The following is a 27,915-nucleotide window of genomic DNA, read 5'->3' as shown; positions in this document are numbered from 1 at the left end:
TTATTCTGAAGCTAAATGAATTTATATCTCTTTTCTTGAATTAAGCGAAATATGTTAGAGATTTAAGGCAAGAACTGTCATTTATATTATGAAGTCTGAGATTTCTGTTAGTTTCTTCTTTCTTTATTGTCAATACGGCCACGGGTATTTTTGCCCATATGGCCTATTGTTTGTTAAGGCGACTGAAAGTAGATTAGACGTTAAATTATGTGATGACTAGTTGTTAAAAACGATTGAGAGATGATTAGATGTTTTGAGCTTAAGATGTTGGGGAGATAGTTTAATAAGTGAGTCTGTTGAGAAATATTTGTGATTCCGCTTCACATGTCTGTGAAATGTTTAGATTCGCTACTGGTTACGATACGTTTGAACTATATTTTGACCCTTAGGGTGTGTTAGTTCATCGTAGATAGGAGCCTTTGGCTCTGTTTTCTAAAAATCTCGAAGAAAATAAGCCGTAAAAACAGGAAGAGGAATGAAAAATCAAGGGATGTTTTGAATCGATTTTTACCCTTTGGGGTGCGATGGTTCATCGTAGAAATGGGCAGGTAGATTGTCCCCGCATAAATCTATTGAATATTTCCTAATGTATACGGTAAAACGCTACTGGTTACAAGACTGTTAAAATAAGAAAGAGTGAAGAAGGAAAAACTGTTAAGAAAGGCAAATTCAAAACTGTTATATAAATAAGACAAGCAACTGTATAATGCTACTGGTAGTGGCGAATGGCAAGAGCCCGCAAGCCACAATAAACCCACTATTCATTCATTCAAACGGAAAACTACGGATTTTCCATATAAAAATCCCCTTTATTCATATTTAGGTGGTGTTCATAAAAATTCTGGGAGTTTTACATAGAGAAATCATAGCAGTGCAAGTGTGAAATGTGTGTTTAAAGCAAACTGTTATACAACTCATCGATTTTGTTCGATTTTTTCTTGGCATTTTCTGGCGACGCCATTTTACGTTTTTGCAATACCAAGTGGTGGACGTGTGAGAGCTATTTCGTGGAAAATACTGCAATAAGAGCGTGAATTACTTATTTTCGTCACTGGAAACCGCATCCCTACCTCACACAGATGAAGGTGAGTGTGAAAAATCGGGGAAAAGTGTGTAGGAAAATAGTGAAAAGTCGCGATGAAATTCTCACAATTAAGCTTGCGGAGAGAGAAAATGTGACTCATAGCGTATTTCAATATATAGTATCTAGCACGCAATTTCACTCACGAATCTGAGTAGAAACAGTAAAAAAAGGCGGTGCTAGACGTGGATATTCTCATAAACAATATGTGTTCAATGCTTTGTGAAGGGGTGAAAAAGGAGAAACAAAAATCTGAGGGGACTTTAAGTGGGAAAAAATGGAGATTTTCTTGCCTTTTTTCGCAGGAAAATTTATTGCAATTTGTAATGTTATGTTTATTGTGTCGATTTTCACGGCGAAATTTCTGGCCGGACGGCTCTTTCTGGGGCGTAATGGGGGTTTTTCTGCCGACTCACCCAGTTTTTCACTTTCTACGCCTACTGGCGCCATCTGTGTCGGCTGTCTTGAGAGCCTTTTAAATGCCGTTTAAGGTTTTGAGTAATTTTTAACGAGGTTTTAATGGTTTTCCACTCTGTTCGTTTTTCAGTAATCCTGGGTGTCGATTCCATCGGCGGATGCGTGAAGAGCGGCGCAAGGACAAGTCAGTGCTAATCACACCTTTGGAGTGTTCGCAGGAGTTGATTTTGTGAGTAGATTTGTGAAGATTTTTTCTGGCCATGGCGAAGGAGATCGGCGAGGAGTATCTGTCCAGTTTGGCGGATCTCAACGTCAACAGCAAGCCACTGATCAATATGCTGACCATCATTGCTGAGGAGAACATCGAGCACGCGGAAGTGATTGTCAAGGCGGTTGAGCAGCATCTGGCTAAGGTTTCTTTCAATCTCTTCTATTCTCTCACGACCCCCCCTTAATTATCATAGGCTTTGGTGGCGCGCTTGTTGAGAGGGCACAACTGAGCTGAGAAAGTCCCCATGAAGCCTGTCTTGTTGCATTATAAAGTTCACTGTTGTTGACTTCTTCAGCTCAGTTTTGACCTCATTTTGTGCTGTCAAAACAGCACAGTGTGATGGAACAAAATATTTATCTGGAAAAACAGATACAAAAAAGAATTCCCAAGGTTGTGAATATGATTATTTTTGGGGGAAAAAATATGACATAAAGTTAACCATCTCTAGATTATTAATGGAGAATTGAAGCCTTGAAGGGCGTGATAGAACAAATCGATAGTGAATTTATCCAAATTATTATGTGTAGAAAAGCGGAAAATAATGATTATTTTCTCCCCTCGTGCTTTGATATAAGCGATAAGTTTATTACTCAACCTTCGTTTTAATTGACTTTCTGTGGCATTGAAAAATTGTGACACTGTGTTTGATAAGACGGGGCAAAACTGGGATTTCCTGATAAAATTGTGGCTCTCGAATGGGGTTTTTTTTTGCAATCATCCTTAAAAAAAAATGGGACATTTCTGGGGTCATTTGAATATTAAAATGATTCTGTAGTCTGAAAACATCTCTGGCTAACAAAAGAAAAGTAGCTTTTTGTGTCACTTCAACACACAGCTGTTGAAGAATAAAGTTGGAAGACGAAGGAGAGAGAGAGAGAGAGAAGAGACACACACAGTTTGACATTCAGAACAGATGAATTGATGATTGAGAAAGAAAATGTGATAAAAGATACATGATATAAGATGTGTGATAAGACTTTTATTTTATACACTCTGCGAAGGACTTTTTCTTTTTTACAAATTAATTTAGAGAACAATAATAAAAGTGTTTTGCGACAAATGTGTTTTAATTCTCATTATTTTGTTGTGTTTTTAAGTCACACTTTCTTTAGCCTCTTTTTTTCTTTGACATAGAGAGAAAATGAGGGAATTTTCTGTTTAATGAATTGTGATGAGTATTGACTAATGCATCTTCTGTCAATTCTTTTCTTTCTTTCCAACCAACGTTCTCTCTTGCCAATTCAGGTGAATCCGGATGTGAAATTGCCCGTGCTGTATTTAATTGATTCAATTGTGAAGAATGTTGGGCGTGATTACAAGGCACTCTTCAGTCGGTACATCGTTAATATATTCTGCGGTGTGTTTGAGAAGGTAAAATAATGTTTAAAGAGTAATTTCCTACAAGATTTGTCACTCTAATTGGGATTTCTCTGGCACAGGTGAACGAGAAGGTGAGAGAGAAGATGTTCGCCCTGAGACAGACGTGGAATGAGGTCTTCTCGCAGCAGAAACTCTACACACTGGACGTGAAGATCAACTGCATGGATCCTGGATGGCCAATAACGGCGAAAGTCAAGAGTCCTGCCATTCATTTGAATCCGAATTTTCTCAAGAACAAGGTAAAGTTGGCACTTTTGTCTTTCAATTGAGCCACGAAAAAGGTGTTTTTAACAGCCAATTTCATCCTATTCAGGTTGGTACTGGTGATCCAAAGCTGACAGAAATGGCAAAGTTGAGTGAAATGCAGTCTCAATTGCGTGACAAGGAGAGGGAATTGCAGGAGTTGCAGAAGCACAAACTGCAACTGGAACTTGTGGCGACACAGAAGAAGATTGAGGAAGAAGAGCAGAAGCTCAACATGCAAATGACAAGTCTGCAAATGGTAGGTTTTCCTTTTTTTTTCACTGTGAAATCTCAAGAGTTTCATAGCTCTAAATTGCATGTTGACTCTTTGCAGGCCATTCCGCCGCCTGTGATTGGGCCACCGGGCGTCCGTCCGCCTGTTGTGCGCGGTTTCATGCCTCGTCCGGGCACTTTTCCCTCAGTTGTGCCTCACATGGGCGCTCCTGTGACTGCCACAGCCTCAATGTCGCCCTTCGCTTCGATGCCCGCGCCCATGATGGGCAAGACTCGCGTGGCACCCGTCAATCCTGCACTGGTGTCGAGTGTGCAACTCAGGGATCCGCGTTTGGTGCGTCAGATGCAGCAACAGATGGCGAGGATGGCTGAGGCGCAGCCTCCGGTGCGGCCAATGATCACGCCAAGTGGCAGCAAGGGTGGGCGAAAGGTGGTTACAAACAAGGAGAATAAGTCGCGATCCTCATCATCATCATCACACTCTGGCAAGTCGTCAAAGTCTAGTAGTGGAAAGAGTACGTCAACATCACCAAAGTCGAAGGAGAAGTCTACGTCGTTGTCGTCGTCGAAGGAGCGCAGCCGGCGGGACTCTTCATCGTCATCGTCATCCGGAAAGGGTGGCAAGAGCGGCAGGCGATCACACAGCAGTGATCGCAGTGGAAAGGGAGAGAAGAAGGAGCAGCACAGCGAGAAGTCGCCCAAGAGGAGTGGCAAGGAGGAACAGCAGCAACAGCAGGAGCAGGACGTGAACACAGCGACGCCGACAATCTTCAGGGATATGCGATTGGCGCCGGGCACGAGGAGTTTCCTCAAGCAACCGGCGAGGAGTAACAAGAGTCCGACGCCACCACAAGGCAGCGACGGCGCCTCAGAGGTGCCCGTGGCGGATGTGGACATGCGGATTGTGGCAGCGGCGGCGGAGCAGGAGAAGGTCGTGACATCGGGTGTTGGTGGTGAGAAGAACGATTTGCAGCAGCCTGAGAAAGTGTCAAGTGAGAACGCGGAGAAAAGTAAGCGTGAGATTCAACTTCAATTTTGTAGTCTTCTCTTGTACAATTTCCTCAGGACAACAGAGTTGTTATTGTTGATTTGAGAAAAAGAGAGAGAAAAAAAAAGAAAAGAAAAGAGAAGCGTGCGAGAGAAACAGTTCATAAAATGCGCGCGCATTTTTCCCTTCTTGCCAAATGGGAATTGTGATTAAAAGTATCTGTGATTATTGAGCTCAAGTGAGGTTTTACTGTTGCGCTCCTCTCAAATTTCTTTTGCCATCGAAGGAGGAAGAGATTGTGCCCAAATCAAAGTTCTTTGTCCCGCGAGAAGCGAGCGAGAAGAAAGAGGACTCTGTGGAGAAGGAATTTTTTAAGCTATCACATATATATATTATATATATATATATTGTAAATTTGTAGTTTGATAATTTTAATTTTTGAGTTTATTCTTTCACAAAATTCCCACCTTCTTTTAAGTTTTTTCTTTCCACCCTTCACCAATTCCTTCCCTGAACCTATATATATATATATTTTGATTTCCTTTCTCATTCTATCTATATATTTATTTTTATGCAAAACAACAAGATGATTCCTTTGCAGAGCAATTTGTTGATGCCTCAATCGCGGATGTGGATTTACGACAATTTCCAAGTGGCGTCAATGAAGCGACAGGAGCTGCAAGTGCTGAAGAGGCCACGAAAGCGTCAGAAGAACCAACGAGTGGCAAGAAGCGTGCCATTGATGAACCGGAAGATTCCAATGTGGCGAGTAAGAAGAGTAAAAGTGATAAGTTGGATGTGTAAGTTGATGAAAACCTGGATAAGTCTGAAGTTTGTGGCCGTAAATTGATGTTTTTGTGACCTCTTTTGCAGGTTGTTCGGGTCTCAAGATGTGGACTTGAGGACTCTGGGTGCTATTAAGGCTGCCAGTTCGGCTGAACAATTGACACCGCCGCCGCCGCCAATAATTTCACATGAGACTGAATCCAATTGGGCCAAATTAAAGGTGAGTTTGTCAAAGGGATTTGCATAGTTGTCCAATTCTCATGGTTTCTTCGTCTTTTTCAGGGTGACACACCGAAGAAGCAGAGTCAATTGAAAGCTAGTCTGGCGGCAATTCGTGCCAAATTGGCGGAAGCAACAAAGCCAAAACGGCCAATGACGCAGATCACTGAGATTCTGGAGAGAAAGCGAAAGTTGCCGGGCAAATTTGCCAATGCGGCACCAACGGAGGTGGCTGAGGTGATTGGCAAGGTGGAGTTATCGGAGGATCCATCATCGCAGGATGCCAATGATGCGAGCATTAAGATCATTGTGGCGCAGGCACAGGAGCAGCTGGACACACAGGCGATTGATCAGGAGCAGTACAACAGCATGATGAAGCAGGTGATGCAGCTGAATGAGACCAACAAGGTGAAGGAGGCGCAGAAGCGTGAGGCGGGCGGCAGGAAGCTTAAGAAGACTGTGACGATTGAGTCGAGTTTTGCCACAACAACGGCGGCGGATTTGCGCCGGAGTGAGCGTGCCGCTGTGCCTGGTGTTTGGGAGGCGGAAGCGGCGCCGTGGCAGCAAAATAGCTACATAAATCCGCTGGCCAATGCACTGCAGAACGCCGCCTGGAGTAATCCGCTGTCCCAATTCAGTGCACTGGAAGTGCTGCAGCAGCAGCAATTGGCGTTGGCATACAAGGCGAAGCAGACAAATATCCTGACCATTAAGATTGACAACATACCGAGAGAGATTAGATTCTACGATGACATCGCAATTGTATTTATGGATTGGGATCATCCGAAGGAGATTGGCTTTCAGAATGGCCAGAGACGCATCACATGTGATGATAAGTACTCAACAGTGTTGAGCTTCAATGCGGCAAATATTCCGTGGACAATTGACGGTGTCACACATCAGATTCGCCTAGGATGTCCAACGAGGGAGTTGTACATTGACAACAAATGGTATGAGTGCTTCTTCAATGAGCCAACAAGAGTGGAGTTGAATGGCGTGATGCGGACTGTGAAGATTGAAGGACCACCGCCACAAGTGCGCATTGGATCACTGAGGACGGATCTGGTGGTGGGAAAGATCAATCTTGTGATCGATGGTGGACGATTTATGCCTGTGTTTCTCGATGGCAAAGAGCAACTGTTTGAGGTGGATGGTCAAGTGCACACACTCCAATTTGCCGACTATCTTCTCACTGTGATCATCAATGGTGTGCCTGAACCTGTTGTCTTTGGTGAATTGCCCAAGAGTTACAATTTGCGTGGACAGAAGCACTTTTTGCGCTTCCAAGGATTGCCAAGTGGTGTTCAGCCGGGGAAGTTTTTCATTCGCAATATGATAAGGACGACAAGGCATGAGGATCTCGTGTCACCACCACCACCCAGTGCTGCCACAACAGCTGCAGCTGCTCTGGCGGCTGCCACAGCGGAGAATCCCAGTCTCCAGGGTGCATCTGTTGTTGCCACGGCAGCAGACACCATTGCGAAAGATAATGAGGAGATTGTGAATTTCCACGCAACACCTGGATTGGAATCCTTGGCGCCGACAAGTGAGGAACAACAGCCAGAGCCTGAGAAGAAGAAGCAGAAGACGAAGAAGAAGGAGGATGAAGACAAAATTGCTGCTCCTGTGCTTAATAATGTGAATATCGATGATCTCTTTCAAAAACTCCTCGCATCGGGAATTCTTGCTGGTCAAACGTCATCGAACACGGAGAAGTCATCGTCGAAAGAGTCTTCTTCATCTAAATCATCACGTCATGATCATCACAGTGATCACAGTAAATCCTCAAGATCGTCAAAGGAGAAGGCAGTGAAGCCGGTGAATTTGTCGCGTCCGGAGACGATAAAGAATCGCCAATCGGCAATTGTGCATCAACTCTTCAGTGGAATGCAGTGCTCAAGCTGTGGCGTTCGCTTTCCGCCTGAGCAGACGATGAAGTACAGTCAGCATCTGGATTGGCACTTCAGGCAGAATCGTCGGGATCGAGATTCGGCCAGGAAGGCACACTCCAGGAAGTGGTACTACGATGTCACCGATTGGATTCAATACGAGGAGATTGAGGATCTTGAGGAGAGAGGTGAGAATTGTGCAGCAAGACAGAGAGAGAGGAGTGAAATGGAGTTAAATTTTTGGGTGTTCTTCTTTTTCCACAGAGAAAAATTGGTTTGAGACGCAACAACTGGAGATGGATGCCGGTCAGGAGGATTCCAATCAGCGTGGCGGTGCAGATTCACCTGTGCCGAGTTGTCCTGCCCTTCCTGATGACTCTAATAAGATCTGCGAGGTGTGCCATGATCCCTTTGAGCAGTTCTACAATGAGGAGACGGAAGAGTGGCACTTGAGACCGGCCATTAGAGTTGAGGAGCGCACTTATCATCCACTCTGCTATGCTGACTATCAGACTTCCCTCACGCTGAGCGAGAGTAAGTTGGATGACACTGAAGAGGAGCCACCAGTCGATGAAGATGTTAAGATGATAGACGACGATGATGATGATGATGATGAGCCTGTTGTTGTGGTGAAGCAAGAGAAACCAGATGAAGATGTGGCGGATAAGGAGAAGAGCCTCGCTCTGAATCTCATTTCCAATGGCAGCGCAGCGCTGCCTGGATTGGATGCGGAGGATGATGATGTGATCGAAGTGGCTCCTGTGGAGCCGACAATCACGGAGATACTCGATGATGAGGAGGAGAAAGTGGCGTCGCCGGAGAAGTCGCCGACAAAGAGCAGCACTTCGGCGCAGCTGGAGGAGTCCGATGTGGAGATCCAGGAGCCACACATTCCTATTCAGGACCTGGATGAGATTGAGGATGAGGTGCCGAACGAGGTGGCGGAGGCGGATGACGAGGCGAAGCCCGCTGAGCCGCTGGTGGTGAAGATCAAGGAGGAGCCCAAGGATGACGGATACAACGAAGATGACGCGTTTATGGATGTGGGCACGTCTTTTGATCCCAACGAAGAGATGATCATCGACGAGGAGACGCTGGATGAGCGACCAGTGGAGGTGATCAATGGACAGGATGGTGAGTGAAACTCTTGACACGATTTAAAGACACTAATTTTCTCTGGTGAAAGAAAACTTCCCTTTCAACCATGATTTATGCGCTTACTGATTGTCTCTTCTCTTCCCTTTTCCTGGACGGATGCGCGTGCAGGTGAGAAAGCGGACGGGGCGGTAGATGAAGAGGTGTCGAGGGGCCCCGAAGCGCCCCAGATGATCGCCACGATTGATGGGAATGTGGAGATGCAGGAAGCGGCCGCTCCGGCGGCGTCCACGAATAAGATTAGAATAAACATTTCCAATTCTGTTGTAGTTGGCAATAAACAGCAAAGTTCAATAAATAGCGTGAGCGACAGTGTTCGTGATGGCGTGCAGGAGCCTGTGGCCGCCGATCTCAAGCCGCACGAGCTCAAGGCGACACTGCAGGAGCGCACGCTGAAGACGACGGGGCGCTTCGCGAACGGCTACGAGACATCCGGCCTGTGTTCCATCATGTGAGCGCGCGCAAGTGTGATATTTAGACTTGTACAGCTTTTCCCCCCCTTTTTGTACATATAAGATCCCCAATGAGAGAATTTGAATAAAGACTCCACCCTGCCCATGATCTCCGGCCTTTTCATCACACACGCACACACACACACACACACAATGAAATGTATGTCCACTGATGTTGAAATAAAGGATGTTCGCGCTCAAAAGATGTCTTTCACACTATGTAAAAGCCTTTATTGATAGATTTAGTGGTTAGTAGTACTTGTTGTACGTGGAATTCTGCCACTGGCTTGCCTGTTGCTGCTGCTGCTGTTGCTGGGCATTTGGGAAGATGGGCTGCTGTCCAGGATTCATTGCGCCGGCTGACGGAAACAAGCCTGCGCCGGAATTTTGCATCCCGAAGCCTTGATAGTAGCTGAAAAGACAAAGGGATGATTGTGGTAATGAAATAAATGGGGAAAATAGTGAGAAAAAGAAGGAAATCATTCTTCAATTCTCACCTGTTGGCCTGTGGCGCTCCGTAGGAATCGTAAGCCGTGGCTTGCTGATAGTAGGGTAGACTGTTCATGCCACCGGCGTTGGCTGTCTCCTGCGCCTCTCCTGACTGACTTGTCCTGGCCACATTCTTCTGCAGAGATCCCATGATATTGGCGATCAGCGCCTGTGCATCAGCCGAATACGCGCTGACATTCGTCACTGGATTCGTTGAGCCACCTGAACTGGAAGTCTCCTCCAAGGAGGATTTCTGCTGCAGCGACTCCTGCACGACTTTCATGCGATCCTGCATCTGCTTCTCCTTCACATTCTTCGACGCCGCCTTCACAACATCATCGAAATTGTAGTCATCATCATCATCATCGTCATCCTCCGAATCATAGATGGACTGAATCCTCTTCTCCTTCGCCTTGGGTAGCACTTCTGTGCGCTCATCGGGCGCTGCAATTGCTGTATCCTGCGACGACGACGCCTTTCGCTTCTCACCCACATCGAGATTCACAAACTTCCGCAGTTTCTCCACTCGCGTGGGATCCGTGGCCTCCAGCTTCTTCAGATATGAGATGAGGTGGTGTTGCTCCTCCGACGACAAATCCTTGAAGTTCTGCAGCAGTGTCTGCAGGTCCGAATCCGTGAGACTCTCCAGGGCATTTGCGTCGCTTTGTGCCGTTGCGTCCTCCTTGAAATTGAACTCCTCCTCAACAGTCTTCTTAATGTCCACCATTGTCTTCTCACCACCTCTCACCAGGCGTACGTCATTCTCCTCCAGGAAATCCCGGACCGTCACAATGTCGCCCGTCTGCTTCGAGCGCTGCAACATGCCCACGAACACCAGCACCAACTGCTCCAGTTCAATCTGCGTGATGTCATCTCTGCCCTGTGTGCTCAACTCCGCCGACAGCTTCAGCGATATCTTGCTTCTGTCCAAGCCAGGCGTCGCCACAGCTGCCTTTGCTTCCACCTTGTCACTCTCCTTCGCCGCCGCCGCGGCTTCCTTCGCCTCCCCATTGGCCCTCTCCTCACGCTTCTTCGTCACCATGTGAATCAGCGCCGCAATGTTCTTGATCGCCTTCTTCACCGCCTTCACCTTGCCCGCCTCCATCACACCAGCCAGGATCTGTCCCTTCAGCTTCTCCTTGGTCGTCTCGAAGAACGTGCATGTGTCCTCATTCACGAGCATCTCATCTGCCGAATTGGCTTTCACCTTCTCCAGCGCCAGCGCTTTGGCCAGCAAATCAATACACTTCGGCCCCAGACTGCCCAAATGCTCCTCCAGAGCAGTCAAGAGGCGCAGCACGGACACAACTGTCAGTGGCTCATCCGTTTCTGGTTCCTCAGGTGCCTCCGGATAAGCACTCGTGGCTGATCTCCCGAACACAGGTCTGCTCTTGTGCGGCCCATAGTAGCTCGCCCACTCTTCAAAGTTGTAATACGGATCCGGCGGCGGAGCATATCTCACGGAAGATCTCTCATAGTATCTGTCCGATCGCTCCGAACGCTCCCTGGAGCGCGGCGAGTACGATCGCTTGCTGGGCGAGTAGCTGCGACTGCGACGACTCCTCGAGCGACTCCTGCGTCGGCTGGGCGACTTGGAGCGTGGACTTCGGGCACGACTTCGTCTTGGTGAGATGCGTATCTTCCGTCCACCATCATCAGACAACGGACTCAAGCTCCCCTTCCTGCCCATTTCAATCGAATCCGGACTGTCCAGAATTTTAATCACCTCCACAGATGACACGGGCAGTTTTCTCTCCTCCTCCAGTGGCAATCCCACCTTTGCCCTGATCTCGCGCTTCTTCTCATCAATCTCCTCCTCATGCAACTCCTTCATCCTGTGCGTCCAGAACTTGATCCACTCCGGCTTGAAGTCATGCTTCGCCGGATCCTTCTTCTCCTGCTGCAACTCCTTATACCGCCGATTCCAGAATCTCTTCCACTCTTCAGGATACAGCGGATGCTTCTCCGGATTCTTCTCGTGCTCCTTTGCCACCTTACTCAAGTCCTCCACTGCCTTCTCCACCAGACACCTGTACTTCTCCCACTTGTAGCGCTCCTCCTGGATCTCATTCGCCTGCCTGGACAGCTCCTCGGGCGTGGGAAAGGGCCGTTTGTTAACCTTCTCGTCGCTGTCCTTCGGCCGGCGTCGGAAATCTAATCTTTCCACTCGATCCGACCTCGCGGAATTCCTCACTTTTGGCGACGCCGACTTTGAGCGCCTTCGTCGAGATCTCTTGGCTCTTGGCGAGCGACTGCCGGACTTCATGGACGAACTCGAGATACTCGACACCGAATCTAGACGCTCTCTTCCACCACCGCCGCGCATCATCTCCGTATCTGGCGATGAAGTTCTCTTCCTCAAATTCAAGCTGATCTTCGAGCGCCTTATCATATCGGCAATCTTCACTTTGTCCACCAATTTCACAAACTTCGGCCCCGTCTTCTCATCAAAGTGCTTCTCACTGATCACCTCCGTTAAGTACTTCATCTTGTTCCTCTCGTACTCATCCTTGTCGTGCACCGAAGGCGTCAAGCGACCGTGCGTCTCCTCAATGGCCGCACAAATCGACTGAATCACCTTCGTTAGCACCGGACGCGCCTCCTTCTGATAGCGAAACTCCCCGAATTCTCGCACGCACGACGGATAGTGCTTGTCCAAGTACTTCAATCGATGATTGTAGCTCACAAGGTGACTGAGAATGGTGCACGGATCGCCGCGCTTGTCGCACAGCGTGCAGTGATACGAAGTCTCTCTGGCACCAGTCAACTCCATGAGATACTCCAGACCGACATAGTTGTCCTCTCTATTTCTGTCCAGCACCGATTGCAGCTCGGCAATCAGCTTCACCTCATTCTCAAAGCCAGGCGGCACAGGTTCTCCCGGAGCGATGTGCATTTGAACTGCAAAAGCACCGAGTGTTGAAAGAAATACATTGAAAGGATCATCAGAAAGGTCTACTCACTCTTGCTCTTCGCCTGCATCGGCGCCCTGAAGGCTGTGGCATCAATGACGCCCTGCGCCAGGCGCATCTGGTGCTTCCTGCCGCTGATGTGGGTCTGCAGGCACCTCTCGCCGGGCAGATTGGGCACTCCGCACACATGGCAGTTGTAGAGAAAGACCTGGAACTCATTGCGAGCGCCGCGGCTGAACACATTGCCTACTGTTCCATCTGAGAGCTTCACGGTTGTGCTGAGAACATGCTTCTCGATGTCTTCTTCCACCTAGACAAGAGTCGACCGTAGTCGCAAAGAGACAGAAAAAAAAATCGGCATTAGTTGCGGGAAGAGATTGGTAAAGAAAAGATGGAGAATAAAAGAAAGATTGATTGATTTTTAGTCACTGGGCAGCAGCTGAAAGGGAAGGATCATTAGATGCACCATCGAGATCACTGTTTTCAAACTACACACTGATTTCCCACCATCGCCACACAAAATATTGAGAATTTTTGCCATTGGACACGCGAAAAGAGCGATAAAATACCGACGAATCAATTCATTCTTTAATTTGCAAAAAAAAAAATCCTTTTTCTATACATTTTGTCTCTATCTTTTGTCAGCTTTTACTTTGTCTTTTTCCTTTTTTGAGAATTCTTACATGACTACAGAACATGTTGAGCATTTACCTTTGACCTGGCGATACCATCTTTCGACTCCATCACACTAAATGCCCTGAAACTTCCACAATCTCACTGCACTCGCTGTCGAAATGCCTCGAAAATCCGTGGCAAAAACGCGTGAGAAATTGCCAAATTGGACAAAATACGTCCGTCGCGAGATTCACGAGTGTTTGAACCAAAAATTCACGTCAAAAGATCACTGCTTATCAACTCTCTGGACACTGGATGGACTCCTTTTGGCCGTGATTTCACCTGCAGAACGAGATGGAGAGAAAAGAGTGAAGGAGAAAATTAGTGAAGGCACTCACTCTGGCAACAAGTGATTTCTCACTGATCTCTCAACCAGGATGGGACACCAATACTTACCCGCATATCCTTGGGCAACTATCAAGAAAACCTGCTGGACAAATTAAAGCACACTTCTCTCTAGGCTTGTTGCGCTCATCAAACACCCGGAAAGGGTTTCCGGACACGCGAAAAAAAAACTCCCTTGGGACCGTCTCAGATGCTCTAACAATAGTCACTTACCGTGAATTGAGTGCCTCAGAGGCCGAAAAGACAGCTTTTTCTGAGACAATCGCAAGAAAAGTGTGGAAAATGTGAAAAAGTCCCAGGGAGCGTCGGTGTAAACAAAACATCAACTTTGTCACGATGATACCAAGTTTTACGGTGAATTTTCACCACAGAACTGTACATTACCTTCTCGGGGAGACTTCGTCAGGAGATTCCGCTGGGTATTGTCGATGTATCTCGAAGATTTTAGCACTTTTCAATGAAGTTTCACAACACAAACAGCAACGCCATTAAATTCATCTGTCAAGAGGGCGCGTGTATAGCGGAGAATCCATTTAGAACACTTCAAATAGTAAAATGTAACGGAAACTCAAATCAAATTTACTGAGAATTACAAATTTTCACGCCATTCTAATCTCTTATTCACTTCTATTCTTTGTTTCAAGCCACGAGGAAGGTTTTCCGTAGTGCACAGAATATTTTAAAATTGAGTAAGTAATAGAAAACCGACCCCAGGTGCAGTTCAGGGGTGCAATGTGAAGTTAGCTGAAGATGTGCTTTTATAACAGTTTGGCCATCGAACGTCAATGGCGGTGTTGAGAGCCCTGTGAAGGCTTCGGTTTCTGGAAAAAATTCTTTTTCTAGCTGTTCTAGTGCGTTTTCAATACCTTTTGCGACGAAAATTCTTACAGTGACGGTTCTCCCGCCGTTTCACATCGTAACATTGTGGGTAAATGCCCTTTACACCATCTCAAAATGTGCTGTTTTCTCCGAAGCCCATCGTATTTGTATTTTAATGTATATGGATATTTTCCTGCTCCTTTTCACTATTATTTCTGGCTTTCTATAAGAGTGAAATGATTATTGGTTGGTCTATCAATCTTGTATGTTGTTTTAGGTAAGACAATTGTCTGTGAGTCGTGCGGAGAAATCTTTGCGTGAGAAAATAACCTCACTTTGATCTGCCGGACTTTCGAAAATCATGTATGAGGAAAATTGGGACGATGAAGATGAGCCCTCCACCTCTAAACCAATCAGCAAACCCCCAGTGATGCCTATGTTCAAAGGTCACAAGTACTACAAGGTCTGTGAATCGTAAAACTAGTCAGAGAATATTGTTTTCGACGCTAAATTTTGTCGTTTTGCAGTATCCGGAGAAGAGTCGACAAAATAAGGGACAAAATCAGCAAAATGATGGTAATGCTAACAAGAGGAAGCAGAATTCTTTCAGGAAGCGCTTCGAGGATGCTGGTCTCATGTTGGACATCTCCCCGACAAAGGACAGTCCGCCGCCGGCTATGTCGCAGGACTTGAGGGAGTATCTGGACACTAGGAAGCCCAAGCGCTCGCACTGTCCGACCAGGGATGTTGAGAGTCTGCACAAGGAGCTGGCGGGTCTGAAGGAGAGCTATGCGGCGTTTGAAAACTTCCCGGAATCCCATCCCAAGTACCAGGCGGAGTGGCGCACGTACTGGAATCGCCGGTGCGAGGAGTTGACGCGCTTCGGCATCGACACGGAGGACTATGACTTCAAGCCGGAGTGGCTGGAGTTCTGGAAGAGGCGCCTAAAGGAGCTGTATACGGAGGAGTCGGAGCACATCCTCAAGGCCATTCGGGAGGCGACGGAGCGTGAGCAGGAAGGTGAGAGTAGTTGGAGCAGTGATGGTGAGCCGGAGAAAAAGAAGCCGCCGCCGCAGCAGCTGCAGCCAAAGAAGCCCTCATTTCCCCCACTGCCGCCGCTGTCCACTTCATCTAGACGAACCACACGATCGCGATCGCCGAAGATCGAGCGCACGATTGGCATTCCGGTGGAGATGCCCGATGAGGTGCTCACGATTACGTCGGCGATGGAGACGATCACGAATCTGGAGGACGCGTTGAGTCGCATCGGGCCGAAGGTGATTGATTTAGTCGGCAAGAGCATGGCCATGATTGAGGGGATTGATTTGAACAACTTCAGTCGTTCGCGTGACGTGACAAGTGTGAAGGATAAGCTGAACGGACAGATGCTGCACACGAAGATTCAGTCTGTGCTGAAGACATTTGAGAACATCACGCACATTCTCAAGCAGATGACGGAGTCGCCGAACCATCAGACGCTGAGCGACAAGGCCAGGAGTCAGACTGACGATCCGCTGGACACGATGAATGATGATGTGAAACACTGGATGTCGATGTTCACGGACGTGCTGGATAATCTGGATGGCAAGAATCCGGATGGGCGACACTTTGGCGAGGGCAGCAGTGCTGCTGAGCAGCTGACGGACACAGAAATTGAGGCGCTGCTGCAGAACTTTGACACACTGTCGGAGAAGGAGAAGAATCACCTCATCATGTTCCTCAAGAGTCTCGAGAAGACAGACGAGGAGCGCGTGAAGCGCCTCAGGTAAGAGCCTCAAAGAGTCTTCTCAAACTGCATGTCTTCACGCGGGTCCTAGAGCGTCTCCTCTCAATCCACCCCCTCCTCTCTCTAGGTACTTCTTCAATGGCCAGGTGAATCGGGCTCTTTCAGCCGCCCGCAGCTCGCCGTGCAGCAGTCGCCACAGGCGCGAGAGATCGCGCTCGTCATCGCGATCGTACTCACGCTCGCGCTCCTGGTCGCGCCGGCCGTCTCGTGAGCGCTCACGTTCTAACTCACGACTGCGCCGGCGTCCACGAACGCCGTCGCCACTGCCGGAGATCATTGACAATCTGCAGATGCTGTATCAGGAGCAGTTCAACGATCCCTTCTACTCGGACGTGATTGAGTCGCTGAAGCAGCCGCACTGGCGAGCGCCGCGCGAGGTGGAGCAGTTCCTCAAGGAGTGGCGCGGCATGGCTCTGGACTCCGATTCGGGGGCGCTGAAGGTGAATGTGCGTGGAAACGATGTGTACGTGATTCCGGACAGGATTAAGGTGGATGTGATTATGGACTTCCACAGGAAGGCGACGCCCTCGGGCAAGAAAATCTGTCGCACGCGCGCCGAGACAGTGTCATTCGTGACGCGCTACTGCTTCATCCCTGGATTGCAGAAGATTGTCAACCACACCGTGGACAAATGCAAGTATTGCAGAGGAGAGTGAATCATTGGCAGGTGAGCGGCGTGGAATTATTGTGTTGCATTCTGATTATTCAATACAGACAGAGAATTTGATAAAAAAAATCGTTTCTCAGACTCAATTCCTACGCATTCTGCACTCTTTATCTGCAGTTTATCTATTTTCCAAACAATATAAAAGACCTGAAATGATTAAGCCTGATTCTCCACTTTTCGCTGATGATTTCCAGGAAATTTACCATTTCTTAAGTGTCGCAATCTTGCAATTTCAAAGTACAAACTCACAATTTCACAACTCGCTGCTCATGACGCATTCAAAGCATCTTCATAGAGTTTTCCACGGAACAAAAATTCGATGTTCTTCGTGAAGTTCAGGAGTTTATTGCGAAAAAAAAAACATGACAAGATCTCTTAGAGTAGTGGTTTGATGGTGTCTTTGGCGATTCTGTCCTCGATTACGAGGGCATGAAGGGTGATTGGGAAGGACAGACCATCGCTGCTCTGCAGAGTCACTTCCACCTCAGCCCTAATGATCACAGTTTCCCTCTGTCCGGACAACTGGCAGTCCTTCCCGGAGTCCTGAAATGCGGGAAGGACGATAGTCTTGTGCTGTTTGAAGCACAGCGAGCTACGCAAGTCCTCGCTGTCAATACGCTCCGTGGCCTGCAATTGCGTATATCCTCCGAAGTTCAGGCAAGTGCGTCTGTAGTCATTCAAGGTGATGTTCTGTTCGATGGTTTGATAATCTGCCGAGAAATTTAGCCTTAGAAAGTGATCCAAAAAACGACTTGATAACCACAAAACTTACCCAAGTATTTCGTCTGCTTGTGCAATATTCTTCTGTACTTCTTGCGCTTGGTTATCCTGACAACGCGCTGCAGATTCTTCGGCGTCATTTCTATGAGGATTAGTCTCTTCAGGAAGTTCTCATTGGGGAATTGCGGAGCTATTGGATGCACCATGTTCAGCGTGTCGTCCTGCACTCTGCGCAAGTAGAGATGATGTTGGGCGGTCAATTTGTTGGACATTTGGACGTAATCTGCCGAGATCCAGAGGAAAGTGTGGCGCCTGAGGCGAATGTGGCAGCCGCGAAGGTTGTGCCGGGAGAAGATGGGTCGCCAAGGATGTCCGGAATGCACAACCAGAGTCCCTATTTCGATTTCAGAGTTGCAATTGTCCCACAAGAGAGAAATGTCCGTGGCGGACACTTCTTGGGCAGTCTTCGTGGCCACGCTCACAGCAAAAGCCAAGAGGAAACCAAAGATAAGGATATGATTCATGATTTCCTGCTGTTGAATTGCAGCAAATGGTATTTTGATAACTTGTATTGAGTCGCTTTCTTATTAATTTCTTTCAAGTGATTGTCGTCCTTTCTTGCGAAAGGCAATAAACACTCAAACATTTCCTGAACTTCACATTTATTTTTTATTTTTAAGAAACTTGAGACAGTGTTGCAACTCTTTACGCACTACTTTTGTGATATTTAAGAGAAATTTGGGTGATGAGAGAATGGATCTCCCCGAAGGGAGACCATTCCGCAAGTGACTGTACAATCTGGATGAAGAAGGAACGACTGGGTGAGATGTTCAATGAAATTGTTTTTTTATAGAGGTAGCGAAATATCTTTTTCAATATCTAATCAAACATTTTTACAGACTATAGCTTATCGTTCCTATTTTAAGCGCTTAACTCAACATTTATCAAGAACCGCGCATTTGATTGTTTCTCGGAGGAAAAATATTGTTAAAAGACAAGCTTAAAGAATATATTTCAAGATATTACAAAAATGAACACCATAAAGATGTATTCTGTAATAGAGATATTGAAGTTCGTACACTTCTTCGTATGTTTGTTAGACTTGTTCGACAACAAGATTAGAGCTTTTCCATACATTTATCGCAATTATAAAACCGTCTCTTGAGCAAAATATTCAGTCAGTCGCTTGATAATTGTAAACAGATTCATTTGCGCAAATTTTTCTCTCTCGGAAAACCATGTTTCTCAAAGTGCTTCTCAGTGTCTTCACACTGATTCTCGTGAGTGACACTTTTGCCAGGGATTATGGTGCATATATGGAGAGACTCTCAGGCTCAGATCTTCTCGATCTTCGTCACCTTTGTGACTCTCCGACGCCCATTTGGACCTTCAGCACAGCCGCTGAGCAGAAGCCGTTGCTCACCAACAGAGCGCCAGAGGATTGTCGCCATCGATTGCAACACAATTCCTTCTTCTGGGCGCCAATCAAGAACGAGAGGATCGACCGAAGCCGCGCTTCATTGGATCACTTTGTCTATCACAGGGCGACTGAAGGAATCCTCATGCACAGCCCGAATGCCACGGAAGAGGAGGAGGAAATCCAGCCGCTCGGTAAAGTGTTCTACAAGTATTTAGTGGAGATTTCTGAGAATGATCAGCTAAACAGCATTCAATTGAGGCCAAAGAGTGTCCCAGATAAGCAGCAAAGTCAACAAAGTAAGTCTTTTCCGCGAAATGATAAATTAAATCTATTTTGATAGGAAAATTGCACAATTCTGCGTTATTTTTCTTCAGCTAAAAAGCGAGTGTGTCTGGATTTTGAAGGACCTGTGATGAGAAGGACCTTCAGAAGGAGGAAAATATTTAGAAGGACATTCGATTTGTGCCTGAAGACCAGAATTTCACCCACAAAAACGTCCCGTTGGTTGGCAATTGTCACGATTCCAGTAAAATCCGGACAAATTGAGGCGTCAATTGTCGTTCCGGCAGAGATTCATGCAATCAGCAAACCAAAATCATTTTCAACACCATTGTTATGAAGCATAGTTGTGCAATAAAAGATATTATTTGTCTCTAAATTCTAACATTTCTTATTTTATTGTATAAATGAAATTAACTCATGAAATCTGAAAATTACGCAAAAATGCGAAAGAAACACTTCGCGTAGAAGCTTCCAGAACTCTTTATTTAATATCAACCATAAAATGAATACAGATTGGAAAAATTAATAATACAACAAATCTATGTAAAATTAAACATTAATTTATTGTCATTATCGGCTTGATTATCTTTATATTGGTCTCAGTCATCTGGAAATATGTTAACATTTTATTATTCTATATTTCTTTACCATTCTGCAATGTTGACTTACGAGTGCGGAGAGGATTAATGATTCTGATGTATTATGGCTTGTGTGGATTTGAATTTCCACCTCAACTTTGTTGGCCACAATCTCTGAGACTCCAGATATTTGTCCATTCTTCTCCAGTCCTTCGTTGGGAAATCTAATTCTAATCAATTCCCTGCGACAAAGAGTCTTTCGCAAATCTCTGATGCGGATGTCTCCTGTGGCATTCAACCTTGCGAACCCACCGAAGTCCAGACAAATCCGCCTGCGATGCTTCAGCTCGATTTTCTGTTCGTTACTGATGAGACTATAATCTGTCAATAGAAGAATTGCTTCAGTATCGCTCACAAAGAAAATGAAACCACTCTTCTAATCTCACTGTAATTCTTGACAAATGCATTTTCCTCTCTTTTCCAGAAGGTCTCCTTGGTCACATTCAAGACACGCATGATCTTCGGCTGGACTTCCAGCAGAAGCATCAATTTCCACCTTCGCGCACTCTTAGTCAGTGCGTACAGTTTAGGCGGATTCATGTCCAAGTTCAGTTTCTCATATTGCGTCCTTTTCACCAAAATGAAGCTCTTCTCCACACTGTGATTGAGCATTTGCGCATCGATCCAGAGGAATGTGTGGTGTCTGAGGCGATTGTAACACTCTTGAATTGTAAGATTGGAGTGATTGGCGAAGATGATTCTCTCGCCAATTGCAGCCTTCACGATCAACGTCTTAATTTCCGCCTCATGCTTGCAAGTCTGCCAAAACTGTAGCATGTCCAAATGGGAGGCTTCTTCAGCGATTCCCGATGCTCCACTTGAAGGCACCCCGGAGTACACAACAAGAAGGGCAACAGCAATAGTTAGATACATCTTTGCACGGTGTCACTTTTATTCACGATTCTCTTTATCCAGCATGTGGAAAACGAATTTTCCCTGGAATACATCGCACAAACGTCCCCGCGGGGGCCCTCCGTAGAGAGTCTCCCCGTGGGAAAATCTCACACAGTTCACTACACGAAGTCAAGAGACAAACTGACTATTTGGGAACAATCCGCTGGCTAATTTATAGAGAGAGAGATGAAGAGAGAACGAGTGTTTTTTCAGTGATTGCGCTTTTCAAACGCGCTCTCGGCGTACACTTATCACACACACCATGTTGAACGCAAGATATTGATATTGAAATTTGACGAAATTACCAATATGGAAATTCTGTTCAATCTCGGAACGGATTTCCCTCGGGACTTCCTCAGAAGTTGAGTCACAATTGACAGAAATTCCCGAAATAGTTTTAGTGCCACAAAAATATTTAAGCACATCAATTTCCTGCAAAAAGATTTGCTGCACAAGAGACGATGAACCGGACACAGACAATTCCTTGAGCTCTCATTTCGACATCGGATTACTGCCAATGCTGCATGACTGTATATAGCCGAACTTGTCTTATCAGTATGAATTTTGAAGGAAAACTTGCATTCGCAGTATAAATAGAATATATTATTACTTCACTAACTAATTTCCTCGAAGCCTCTCGTGAAATAAAAGGTGTTCGTCATGGTCCAATCTATTCGTCACAGTCTTTCATGCGGTCGACTTCCGCTGCAGATCCTCGTGGATTCGCTGAATGAGCCCCAATAGGCGCTGGTAGAGAAATGAGTGCCGCGAAGATGGTTTGCAGATGCCCAAGTGATCGTCATTGAGACGATAAAAGTCCCCCAACTCAATCTTGGCCGATTCCTCCGTCACCACATGATAGGAGAGCTTAAAGCTGGTCAAGATTGTCGGCAATCCCTCAGCAATGCTGACAATCTCCACCTCAGGACACAAACTCTCAATCTTCCCCACAAAATCCTTATGCAACTCCAGCAAACTCTTGGCATTCTCTTCCATTTCACGCACCTCCAATGTCGGCGAGAGTAGCATCTGCGTGTGCTGCTTCAGCTTGGCCACGGGCGTGCCACGATGCGGAGTGCCCAGGAACATGATTCCCTTCGTGTTCACGCCAATGTCCCTGACCGCCTCATCCGCCTGGCGCAGCGCCTGCGTAATTATGCTCTTCACAATCAGGCCGCCCATCGAGTGGCCCACCCAGACCACTGGCCGGCCACCTTGACCCACACCCGCCGCCACCAGCTGCTCCAGGAACTCCCTGGCGCGCGTCTCCACCGTGCCGCGCGTGATGTGACATCCGCAGCCGTGGCACTTCGAGTACCACTCAGACAGCGTCGAGTCGTAATTCAGGCCGATTACGCGGATGTCCGGGAAGGATTCCTGCAGCCAATCCATGGCCCAGCAATTCGAGTAGCCATCCGGTGCATTCCACTCCTCGCCGGACACACTGAACGGCCCCACAGCGTCGTGAGACGCAGCTTCCGGGCAATCCTCGTAGACAACCTCCCAGTCTTCAGGCAATTCGCCGCGGTTTCTAGGGAAGAAAGCATAAGAAATGCACTGAATTCTGGGAGGATGATGAAAGTGTAGAAAACTCACTTGTCAATTCCCTCGAGAGATTCCAGGAGTTCTTCCGAAAAGGTGGGTTTTGTGGGTGTTTTGGTCATCTTGATCACTCCTCCTTGGCGCATTCCTTCGCTAGCGATGCCCTCCTTCTGGCGCCACGTGACAAAAACCCCTCCCAAGATTCCGTGCACAAACACAACGTCCACTTCCGGACGCCTCTTGCGCCGCCATAGCGGATAGAGAGGGTAAATCTTGGACTTGTACAGACACGAGGCATTGTCATCCGTGTCGAGATTCCTCAGTGTCTTGGCCGCGGTGACGCAGATTCGCATATCGTCACTGCGTGTCCACTGAGCAAGTACTGCGATCCAACCTGTGACGAAGAAGTCGTCAATGCGATTAGAGCAAATGCTCAAATTCGCGATGACACGACAAATCTTGAGCCTCATATCGAAGTGATCGCGGAAGATCTTGTAGATCTCCATGAGATGCACGAGACCGCCCTCGGAGATGATCCTCTGGGCCACATCGCGGTACTCTGACAGGTGTGACAGGACGTCAATGCACTGCCGCAGGAGCTCGAGTTCTGGATTCATGCGTGCGAAGCCTTTGCCACACTTGAGCAGCTCCTGATCCGCAGACACCTCCTGGAATTCGTACTTCCCGAAGGTCTTCTGCAGCAGTGTCGCGGCACACTTGTTGCTCTGCACATCCTCGAGGAGACGGTGAATGTCCTTAAGCAGGAGTTTTGGGTTCTTCACGACGCCCAAGTGGCGCGGCGGCAGAAACCATCGCAAATCACAGTGGGAGCGCGCCAGGGACACCGCTGTCCTGGCGTCGCACAGCTGAGCCAAGTGCTGGTAGTCCCAGGACTTCAGGTGATCCACGAGGGCCAGCTGACGCACTGCCTTGATTCTGTCGTGGCGATCGGACGTCTGGGCCATTTGCAACAATCTCCAGGCCACAGAGTGCTTCATTGCCTTCCACCACTTCTCAATCGGATGACTGATGATATTCACGAAGGTCTGCGACACCCGGAAGAGAGAAAAAAAAGCCCCATTATCACCTCTATGCGATAAGAAATCACGCCACTGATGAGCAATCCTTCCGGAAGGCTCTTACTTTGCCCTCTTGTTCCTCCTGCAGTCGCCTCAGCGACTCCCTGTAGATGGAGTAGTTGATGTAGATGTAGTCCGGTCTCTTCCTGTCATAATCCATTACACTCGTGTCCACCAGCCCATCAAATTGCCTCCTAATCCGGATTATTTCATAAGCCATCACACCGATCCTGGAAATGAAGACACATGAGAAAAGCCTCGAAATCAAGATAATTCTCACTTACGTCGTGAGCACTCCTCCGCCGATGGCCAACTTCCTTCTTCGCACACCATTCTGGGTCATTTTCCAGCTCCAATAAGCGATTTTTCACGCGAAAACCTACAATTTGCCAGCATAATGCGCGTCGCGATGGATCAAAACAATAGTGTTGCCTGATGCCACGTGGGCGCATTGTCGCGCAACCTCGCGGAAAAAACAAGCACTTGTGCGCCATTGATGCGAAACTTTCTTCGGGGCGTTGGAGGCAGAAAAAAAGTGGCCAAAAAGGCACTTTCCGTGACAATATCAAATCAAAAGTGCCCGTAAAATCCTTAGAGTGTGTCGTGGGTGTGATTGTTGGTGTTGTTTTGGTAGTGAAGCTGCCCAAGAGCCGTGTTTGCAGTGTCCAATTGGAGTATCGGCCCATTGACAAGTGTGTGTGGTGTGTTTTTCGTGGAATTCCATTTGGCAGCCTTTCTCTGAAACACTTCCAAGAAAGTTCATCAATCCTCCGCCCCAGCAACGTGACCCATGGGCTCATCCACCTGACAACAGTGCATAAACAGATCCGCAGAGACAGTAAAGTGTCGAAATCTGTGCGATAAGTGAACATTCTTGATTGCTGTGCTGTTTTCATTCATGAATCCGTAATCACTTGTTTATGTTTCTGGCGTCTGATAAGTGATACGGAACGACACAGCAGACCAACAGGGTGAGTCTTTGCCACAATCTACACGCATTTTTATCAATTTGGGTCGAGATAAGACTGAGAAATGGGAGAAATGCCAGTGATTTCTCGTGTTTGATTTTCCTTTTAATCTCCCGTCCGGAAGTTCTGGAAGGGTTCAATTATCCTTCCGGGGAGCATTTTGTGTCTCTGTAGCGCCTCATATTCGCCCCAAACAGCCAAAAAAGGCACCCTTTTGGCTTTCATGGTGAAATTTCACAATCAATTTGCATGTGGTGAGTTTTTCTCCAAGATGGCGTCCTCCAATCTCAGCGAATCTCGCGGCATCTCACTCACTCTCCCACTGTCATCTCGTACGATCCCACGCGCGAGAGCGAGATGCCAGCATTGATGACGCTTTGCCATTTTTTTTTGTTGACTGTGTGGGAGTCGCTCTCCCAAAAGACCCAAAAATTGACCTAAAACCACGACAAAATGCACAGTTAAGACTCCCGGGTTGACAAATAGTCGCAATGGAAGACAAAATAAGCGCTGAAATGTATCAAGCAATGAAAGTTGCTTGGCGGGTGAAGAATTCTGGGAATTCAGGGGGTAAACAATGCAGAAAATGCATCGCTTCGACATGTTAAGCAATTGCAAAGAATGTGGAGAATTGGGAAAAACAATTTGGCCTTTATAGACGAGTATGAAGAGAGAAAGAAGATATTTCTTACAAGAATCCTTCTTGGAATGAATTGAATAGATGAGAGAGAAGAATGACACATTTTCGCACTTATACAGTGGTGTGAAAAGAAATAACAACACTGAATACTGGCTTTACAACTTAATCCAGATGCTTAGTTTTATCATAACGGGCATTTCTTGATAATTTGCCCTAAAAATAATTTTTTTTTGTATTTGAAAAGGTTGAAATAGTCGTAAATTTTATGTGATGACAAACATAATTCTCCATGATGTCAATGATCTAATAACAATTTTGTCAGTGAAGGGCTTTTCTTCATTCAACTAATTCAACTACCGATGAAATCTGTAGCGAGAAAACCTCGATTTAACCAAGGGAATCTACCCGGAAAACCCTTCAATTTGTCCGGATGGTGAAAAAGTCACGCGTTCGCGTATATCACCTGTCACGAAAGCGTCAAGTAATTGGACAATTTTTGTCTACTGTTCACTAGTGAGAACATGTGAGAGAAAAATTGTGAATACCGGATTATTAAGTGTTTTATTGAGCTGTTGTGCTAGCGGGTTAATTGTGTGAACGGACGCGGAAAATTGTAGCACTTTCAATAAATCACAGTCAATTGTCATATTTGGCCTTTTCGTCGTGTGTCTCTCTGGAAAGATTTCAGGACACTTTTCGCACAACAATTGGCATGTCGTCCATCATTTCTTGATACTTAATTCATACTAATTAAGTCCATCTTCTGGGCGTCACACAACGAATAGACATCAACAATGATTTCGCGATGTCAATATTTAATGAGAAAAAAGACACCGTGAGTAGTAAAACACCTGCTAGTCGACGATTAAATGGCGGGGAAGGGTTTTATTGCAGGGAATAATCGCAAATGATTGGTGTTGAACTCTTAAAGTTTGTAACACTTGATGCCTTTCTCATGGTTATTTTCACTCATTGCAACTTTGTGGCGGTTATTTTGTCCTTTGATTCACTGTGGGAGGAGTCGGAAAATTATGCTAAGGCAATTATTCGGGGATTTATTTAATTTTTCATTGAATAATTAGAGTCCTAGCGCACTTAACAAAAGATATTATTTTTGCATATGAGAGCGAAATGTCTGAGATTGCGGGATTGTGTTAAGAAGTCCGCTGACCAATACTGAAAAAGTTATTAAAGCCTCAAAAAAAAAGGACTGTGAAAACCAAGTTTCATGCCACTAAATTACAAGTCTTGAGTGATTAATATTCTTCTTCGTCTTTTTAATAGAAAAAAAAGTCGTTTGATTAACATTATTTCAGTTTTTTTTTTTTGCGAAATCAGAGTAGATTTGTCAAAGAACCAGACTTTCAGCATGTCAAGATTTTTTTCTACACATTAGATAACACGAGAATTCTACGCAGAATTCGCCGGTCTCGTGAATTGTGTGTTTGTTCTGTGTGAATATTGAAGGCAGCCTTTGTGGCGTAATGCAATTATGTGAATTACAAGAGTAATGATGAAAATTTGTAAAACATTGATGGTGGAATTTGATAAAAGCACACTGTCAATATTATTTAAAATCTAAACTATAGGAAAATTAAATTGTCATTAAATTGTTCATGCGGTGGATCGGTTTTTTTGGTGTGTCTTTGCTGTGGAAAAATAAATAAGCTGAATGAGTAAAAATTGTCGAGACTGAGAGATTTCGCTTTCAACTGTCAATGGGTTTCTGTATATGAAATGCTAACAAGAAGCAATTTGTGCCAATTCTTTTTCCACTGTAAATTAAATTTTGCCAGCTTGACAGCAACGAAGAGGGCTGAAGAAGGCACAAGACGCGCTGGAATCAATGCGGAAAATTAACTATGACGATGATGATGACTTTTTCCATGCTTCTTTGGTTGAGCAGAAAGTTCGCGGACTTCTGTTTGTGAGCCAAAGTATGTTTTCAATATCATAATGAACGAGACGAATTCATTTTGCTTTATTCTTGCTCATATAAACTTACAAATTTTACTGTTTTAGGGTGAAAAATAGTGTTGAATTGAGAGAATATTTTATTGCATACAATTGAGTGTAAAATAAACACTTTTTTAACTAAAAAATAATGCTATAAAAGTTTATTTTCGCAATGCTTGTTAATTTTTTTCAACATCAGTGACTGAAGGTGTAAAAGAGCGTAAATGTTTTATCTTAATTTAATGTTAGTTTGTTTTTCTAGGAGATGTGTTTGATTTCTTATAATATATATTTACGTTTTTGAAGATATACGCACTTAGATTAATTAGACTATCTTTATTTCAGAGACGTTTTGCTATAAATAAAAAAGATTTGATTGAATATTTAGGGTAATTTCTTTCATGTTTAGAAGATATCTTTCTAATTTTCTTATTGCTATCAAACAATTACATATATTTTTAACTTTATAATCCTTACCTTCTCAATGAACGGTGTTATTATAACCTTTGCGTTCTTCTTATCTGAACATTATCTATTTGCATGACTTTTATCACTCAGATATTGTTCTTTTACTGGAGTGAATAAAACTCCTTCGGCATTGTGCATCAGATGAAGGGTTAAATTGCTATTTAAATATCAAATATTGGGATTTCAAGATCAACTAATTAAGATGATATTCACTGCCAACAGAAAAAGTAAACTTACGGGTAATAATTGGGAAACCAGTTGTTTCTCTGCATTAGGGCGAACGGAAGTGAGAAGTCAAGGTGGACCTTGACTTAATTAGACATTAAACACTTCTTCCTCAACGTTCCGGTGCAATCTGGAATATTGAGAGTATTTGCGTGTGTGTGTGTGTTGACAAAATGCAGCAACGCTCTTTTGCAGCAACCCAGCAAAAATGCCTAACGTTCGAGGAGTTTTTCCTTCATTAGGCATCCACTTTGTCAGGCACTAAAGTGATTATA

The 27,915-nt window shown here is 45.7% G+C and overlaps 8 protein-coding genes across 11 annotated transcripts in view; 4 read left to right on the top strand and 4 right to left on the bottom strand.

Moving 5' to 3' along the window:
- Nucleotides 1-871: 871 nt before the first annotated feature.
- LOC132265822 (uncharacterized) lies at nt 872-9,224 on the top strand. Its single transcript, XM_059766603.1, has 11 exons — nt 872-1,085; nt 1,629-1,911; nt 3,015-3,140; nt 3,209-3,388; nt 3,463-3,651; nt 3,727-4,716; nt 5,152-5,414; nt 5,488-5,620; nt 5,683-7,696; nt 7,773-8,642; nt 8,775-9,224. The coding sequence occupies exons 2-11, from the start codon at nt 1,759-1,761 to the stop codon at nt 9,116-9,118; spliced, it is 5,262 nt and encodes a 1,753-aa protein (XP_059622586.1). The 5' UTR covers nt 872-1,085; nt 1,629-1,758; the 3' UTR covers nt 9,119-9,224.
- Nucleotides 9,225-9,351: 127 nt separating this feature from the next.
- On the bottom strand, nt 9,352-14,041 carry LOC132256151 (uncharacterized protein CG7065-like). Of its 2 annotated transcripts, XM_059752360.1 has the most exons (5): nt 13,921-14,041; nt 13,228-13,473; nt 12,568-12,826; nt 9,613-12,505; nt 9,352-9,527 (listed from the first exon to the last, which is right to left on the bottom strand). In XM_059752360.1, exons 2-5 carry the CDS (start codon nt 13,258-13,260, stop codon nt 9,365-9,367), a joined length of 3,348 nt encoding a protein of 1,115 aa, XP_059608343.1. In that variant the 5' UTR covers nt 13,261-13,473; nt 13,921-14,041; the 3' UTR covers nt 9,352-9,364. The 2 variants fall into 2 exon arrangements, with proteins under 2 accessions (XP_059608343.1, XP_059608342.1); XM_059752359.1 differs by lacking the exon at nt 13,921-14,041 and having other exon boundaries at nt 13,228-13,881.
- A 262-nt stretch (nt 14,042-14,303) lies between these two features.
- On the top strand, nt 14,304-17,163 carry LOC132255743 (uncharacterized). Of its 2 annotated transcripts, XM_059751885.1 has the most exons (4): nt 14,304-14,464; nt 14,633-14,818; nt 14,883-16,120; nt 16,209-17,163. In XM_059751885.1, the coding sequence occupies exons 2-4, from the start codon at nt 14,717-14,719 to the stop codon at nt 16,795-16,797; spliced, it is 1,929 nt and encodes a 642-aa protein (XP_059607868.1). In that variant the 5' UTR covers nt 14,304-14,464; nt 14,633-14,716; the 3' UTR covers nt 16,798-17,163. The 2 variants fall into 2 exon arrangements, with proteins under 2 accessions (XP_059607868.1, XP_059607869.1); XM_059751886.1 differs by lacking the exon at nt 14,304-14,464 and having other exon boundaries at nt 14,534-14,818.
- Nucleotides 17,164-17,183: 20 nt separating this feature from the next.
- Nucleotides 17,184-18,096, bottom strand: LOC132265819 (uncharacterized). The gene is made up of 2 exons (XM_059766601.1): nt 17,581-18,096; nt 17,184-17,518 (listed from the first exon to the last, which is right to left on the bottom strand). Exons 1-2 carry the CDS (start codon nt 18,050-18,052, stop codon nt 17,184-17,186), a joined length of 807 nt encoding a protein of 268 aa, XP_059622584.1. The 5' UTR covers nt 18,053-18,096.
- Nucleotides 18,097-18,671: 575 nt separating this feature from the next.
- On the top strand, nt 18,672-19,567 carry LOC132255742 (uncharacterized). Its single transcript, XM_059751884.1, has 2 exons — nt 18,672-19,244; nt 19,323-19,567. The coding sequence occupies exons 1-2, from the start codon at nt 18,767-18,769 to the stop codon at nt 19,565-19,567; spliced, it is 723 nt and encodes a 240-aa protein (XP_059607867.1). The 5' UTR covers nt 18,672-18,766.
- Nucleotides 19,568-19,614: 47 nt separating this feature from the next.
- LOC132256357 (uncharacterized) lies at nt 19,615-21,020 on the bottom strand. Its single transcript, XM_059752717.1, has 3 exons — nt 20,255-21,020; nt 19,900-20,189; nt 19,615-19,837 (listed from the first exon to the last, which is right to left on the bottom strand). Exons 1-3 carry the CDS (start codon nt 20,739-20,741, stop codon nt 19,787-19,789), a joined length of 828 nt encoding a protein of 275 aa, XP_059608700.1. The 5' UTR covers nt 20,742-21,020; the 3' UTR covers nt 19,615-19,786.
- A 323-nt stretch (nt 21,021-21,343) lies between these two features.
- LOC132256354 (protein SERAC1) lies at nt 21,344-23,844 on the bottom strand. Its single transcript, XM_059752710.1, has 4 exons — nt 23,668-23,844; nt 23,448-23,613; nt 22,359-23,350; nt 21,344-22,293 (listed from the first exon to the last, which is right to left on the bottom strand). Exons 1-4 carry the CDS (start codon nt 23,724-23,726, stop codon nt 21,450-21,452), a joined length of 2,061 nt encoding a protein of 686 aa, XP_059608693.1. The 5' UTR covers nt 23,727-23,844; the 3' UTR covers nt 21,344-21,449.
- Nucleotides 23,845-23,865: 21 nt separating this feature from the next.
- LOC132256355 (suppressor of cytokine signaling 5) overlaps nt 23,866-27,915 on the top strand; it is a 29,345-nt gene continuing 25,295 nt past the window's right edge. For both annotated transcript variants that reach the window (XM_059752715.1, XM_059752711.1), the window contains exon 1: nt 23,866-24,354. The gene's annotated coding sequence lies outside the window, so the exon portion shown is untranslated. The remainder of the gene's footprint in view (nt 24,355-27,915) is intronic.

Source organism: Phlebotomus argentipes, unplaced genomic scaffold (assembly GCF_947086385.1).
Source record: "Phlebotomus argentipes unplaced genomic scaffold, Phlebotomus argentipes genome assembly contig_5, whole genome shotgun sequence".
Lineage (NCBI taxonomy): Eukaryota > Metazoa > Arthropoda > Insecta > Diptera > Psychodidae > Phlebotomus > Phlebotomus argentipes.
This window is presented reverse-complemented; position numbering and strand designations above follow the sequence as displayed.

What these genes read in the sequence shown, in the direction of transcription:
- LOC132265822 (XM_059766603.1), top strand. Translation starts at nt 1,759, where the DNA reads ATGGCGAAGGAGATCGGCGAGGAGTATCTGTCCAGTTTGGCGGATCTC. An exon ending in TTGAGCAGCATCTGGCTAAG is followed by an intron (nt 1,912 to 3,014) that starts GTTTCTTTCAAT and finishes TTGCCAATTCAG; the next exon opens with GTGAATCCGGATGTGAAATT. An exon ending in CGAATTTTCTCAAGAACAAG is followed by an intron (nt 3,389 to 3,462) that starts GTAAAGTTGGCA and finishes CATCCTATTCAG; the next exon opens with GTTGGTACTGGTGATCCAAA.
- LOC132256354 (XM_059752710.1), bottom strand. Translation starts at nt 23,726, where the DNA reads ATGACCCAGAATGGTGTGCGAAGAAGGAAGTTGGCCATCGGCGGAGGA. An exon ending in GGCGGAGGAGTGCTCACGAC is followed by an intron (nt 23,614 to 23,667) that starts GTAAGTGAGAAT and finishes CTTCATTTCCAG; the next exon opens with GATCGGTGTGATGGCTTATG. An exon ending in TCTCTCGAGGGAATTGACAA is followed by an intron (nt 22,294 to 22,358) that starts GTGAGTTTTCTA and finishes TTTCTTCCCTAG; the next exon opens with AAACCGCGGCGAATTGCCTG.
- LOC132255743 (XM_059751885.1), top strand. Translation starts at nt 14,717, where the DNA reads ATGTATGAGGAAAATTGGGACGATGAAGATGAGCCCTCCACCTCTAAA. An exon ending in AAGGTCACAAGTACTACAAG is followed by an intron (nt 14,819 to 14,882) that starts GTCTGTGAATCG and finishes GTCGTTTTGCAG; the next exon opens with TATCCGGAGAAGAGTCGACA. An exon ending in GAGCGCGTGAAGCGCCTCAG is followed by an intron (nt 16,121 to 16,208) that starts GTAAGAGCCTCA and finishes TCCTCTCTCTAG; the next exon opens with GTACTTCTTCAATGGCCAGG.
- LOC132255742 (XM_059751884.1), top strand. Translation starts at nt 18,767, where the DNA reads ATGTTTCTCAAAGTGCTTCTCAGTGTCTTCACACTGATTCTCGTGAGT. An exon ending in TAAGCAGCAAAGTCAACAAA is followed by an intron (nt 19,245 to 19,322) that starts GTAAGTCTTTTC and finishes ATTTTTCTTCAG; the next exon opens with CTAAAAAGCGAGTGTGTCTG.
- LOC132256151 (XM_059752360.1), bottom strand. Translation starts at nt 13,260, where the DNA reads ATGGAGTCGAAAGATGGTATCGCCAGGTCAAAG. An exon ending in GATGCAGGCGAAGAGCAAGA is followed by an intron (nt 12,506 to 12,567) that starts GTGAGTAGACCT and finishes GTGCTTTTGCAG; the next exon opens with TTCAAATGCACATCGCTCCG. An exon ending in GGAGCGCCACAGGCCAACAG is followed by an intron (nt 9,528 to 9,612) that starts GTGAGAATTGAA and finishes TTGTCTTTTCAG; the next exon opens with CTACTATCAAGGCTTCGGGA.
- LOC132265819 (XM_059766601.1), bottom strand. Translation starts at nt 18,052, where the DNA reads ATGAATCATATCCTTATCTTTGGTTTCCTCTTGGCTTTTGCTGTGAGC. An exon ending in CAAGCAGACGAAATACTTGG is followed by an intron (nt 17,519 to 17,580) that starts GTAAGTTTTGTG and finishes ATTTCTCGGCAG; the next exon opens with ATTATCAAACCATCGAACAG.
- LOC132256357 (XM_059752717.1), bottom strand. Translation starts at nt 20,741, where the DNA reads ATGTATCTAACTATTGCTGTTGCCCTTCTTGTTGTGTACTCCGGGGTG. An exon ending in TGCATTTGTCAAGAATTACA is followed by an intron (nt 20,190 to 20,254) that starts GTGAGATTAGAA and finishes TTCTATTGACAG; the next exon opens with ATTATAGTCTCATCAGTAAC. An exon ending in CATTAATCCTCTCCGCACTC is followed by an intron (nt 19,838 to 19,899) that starts GTAAGTCAACAT and finishes ACATATTTCCAG; the next exon opens with ATGACTGAGACCAATATAAA.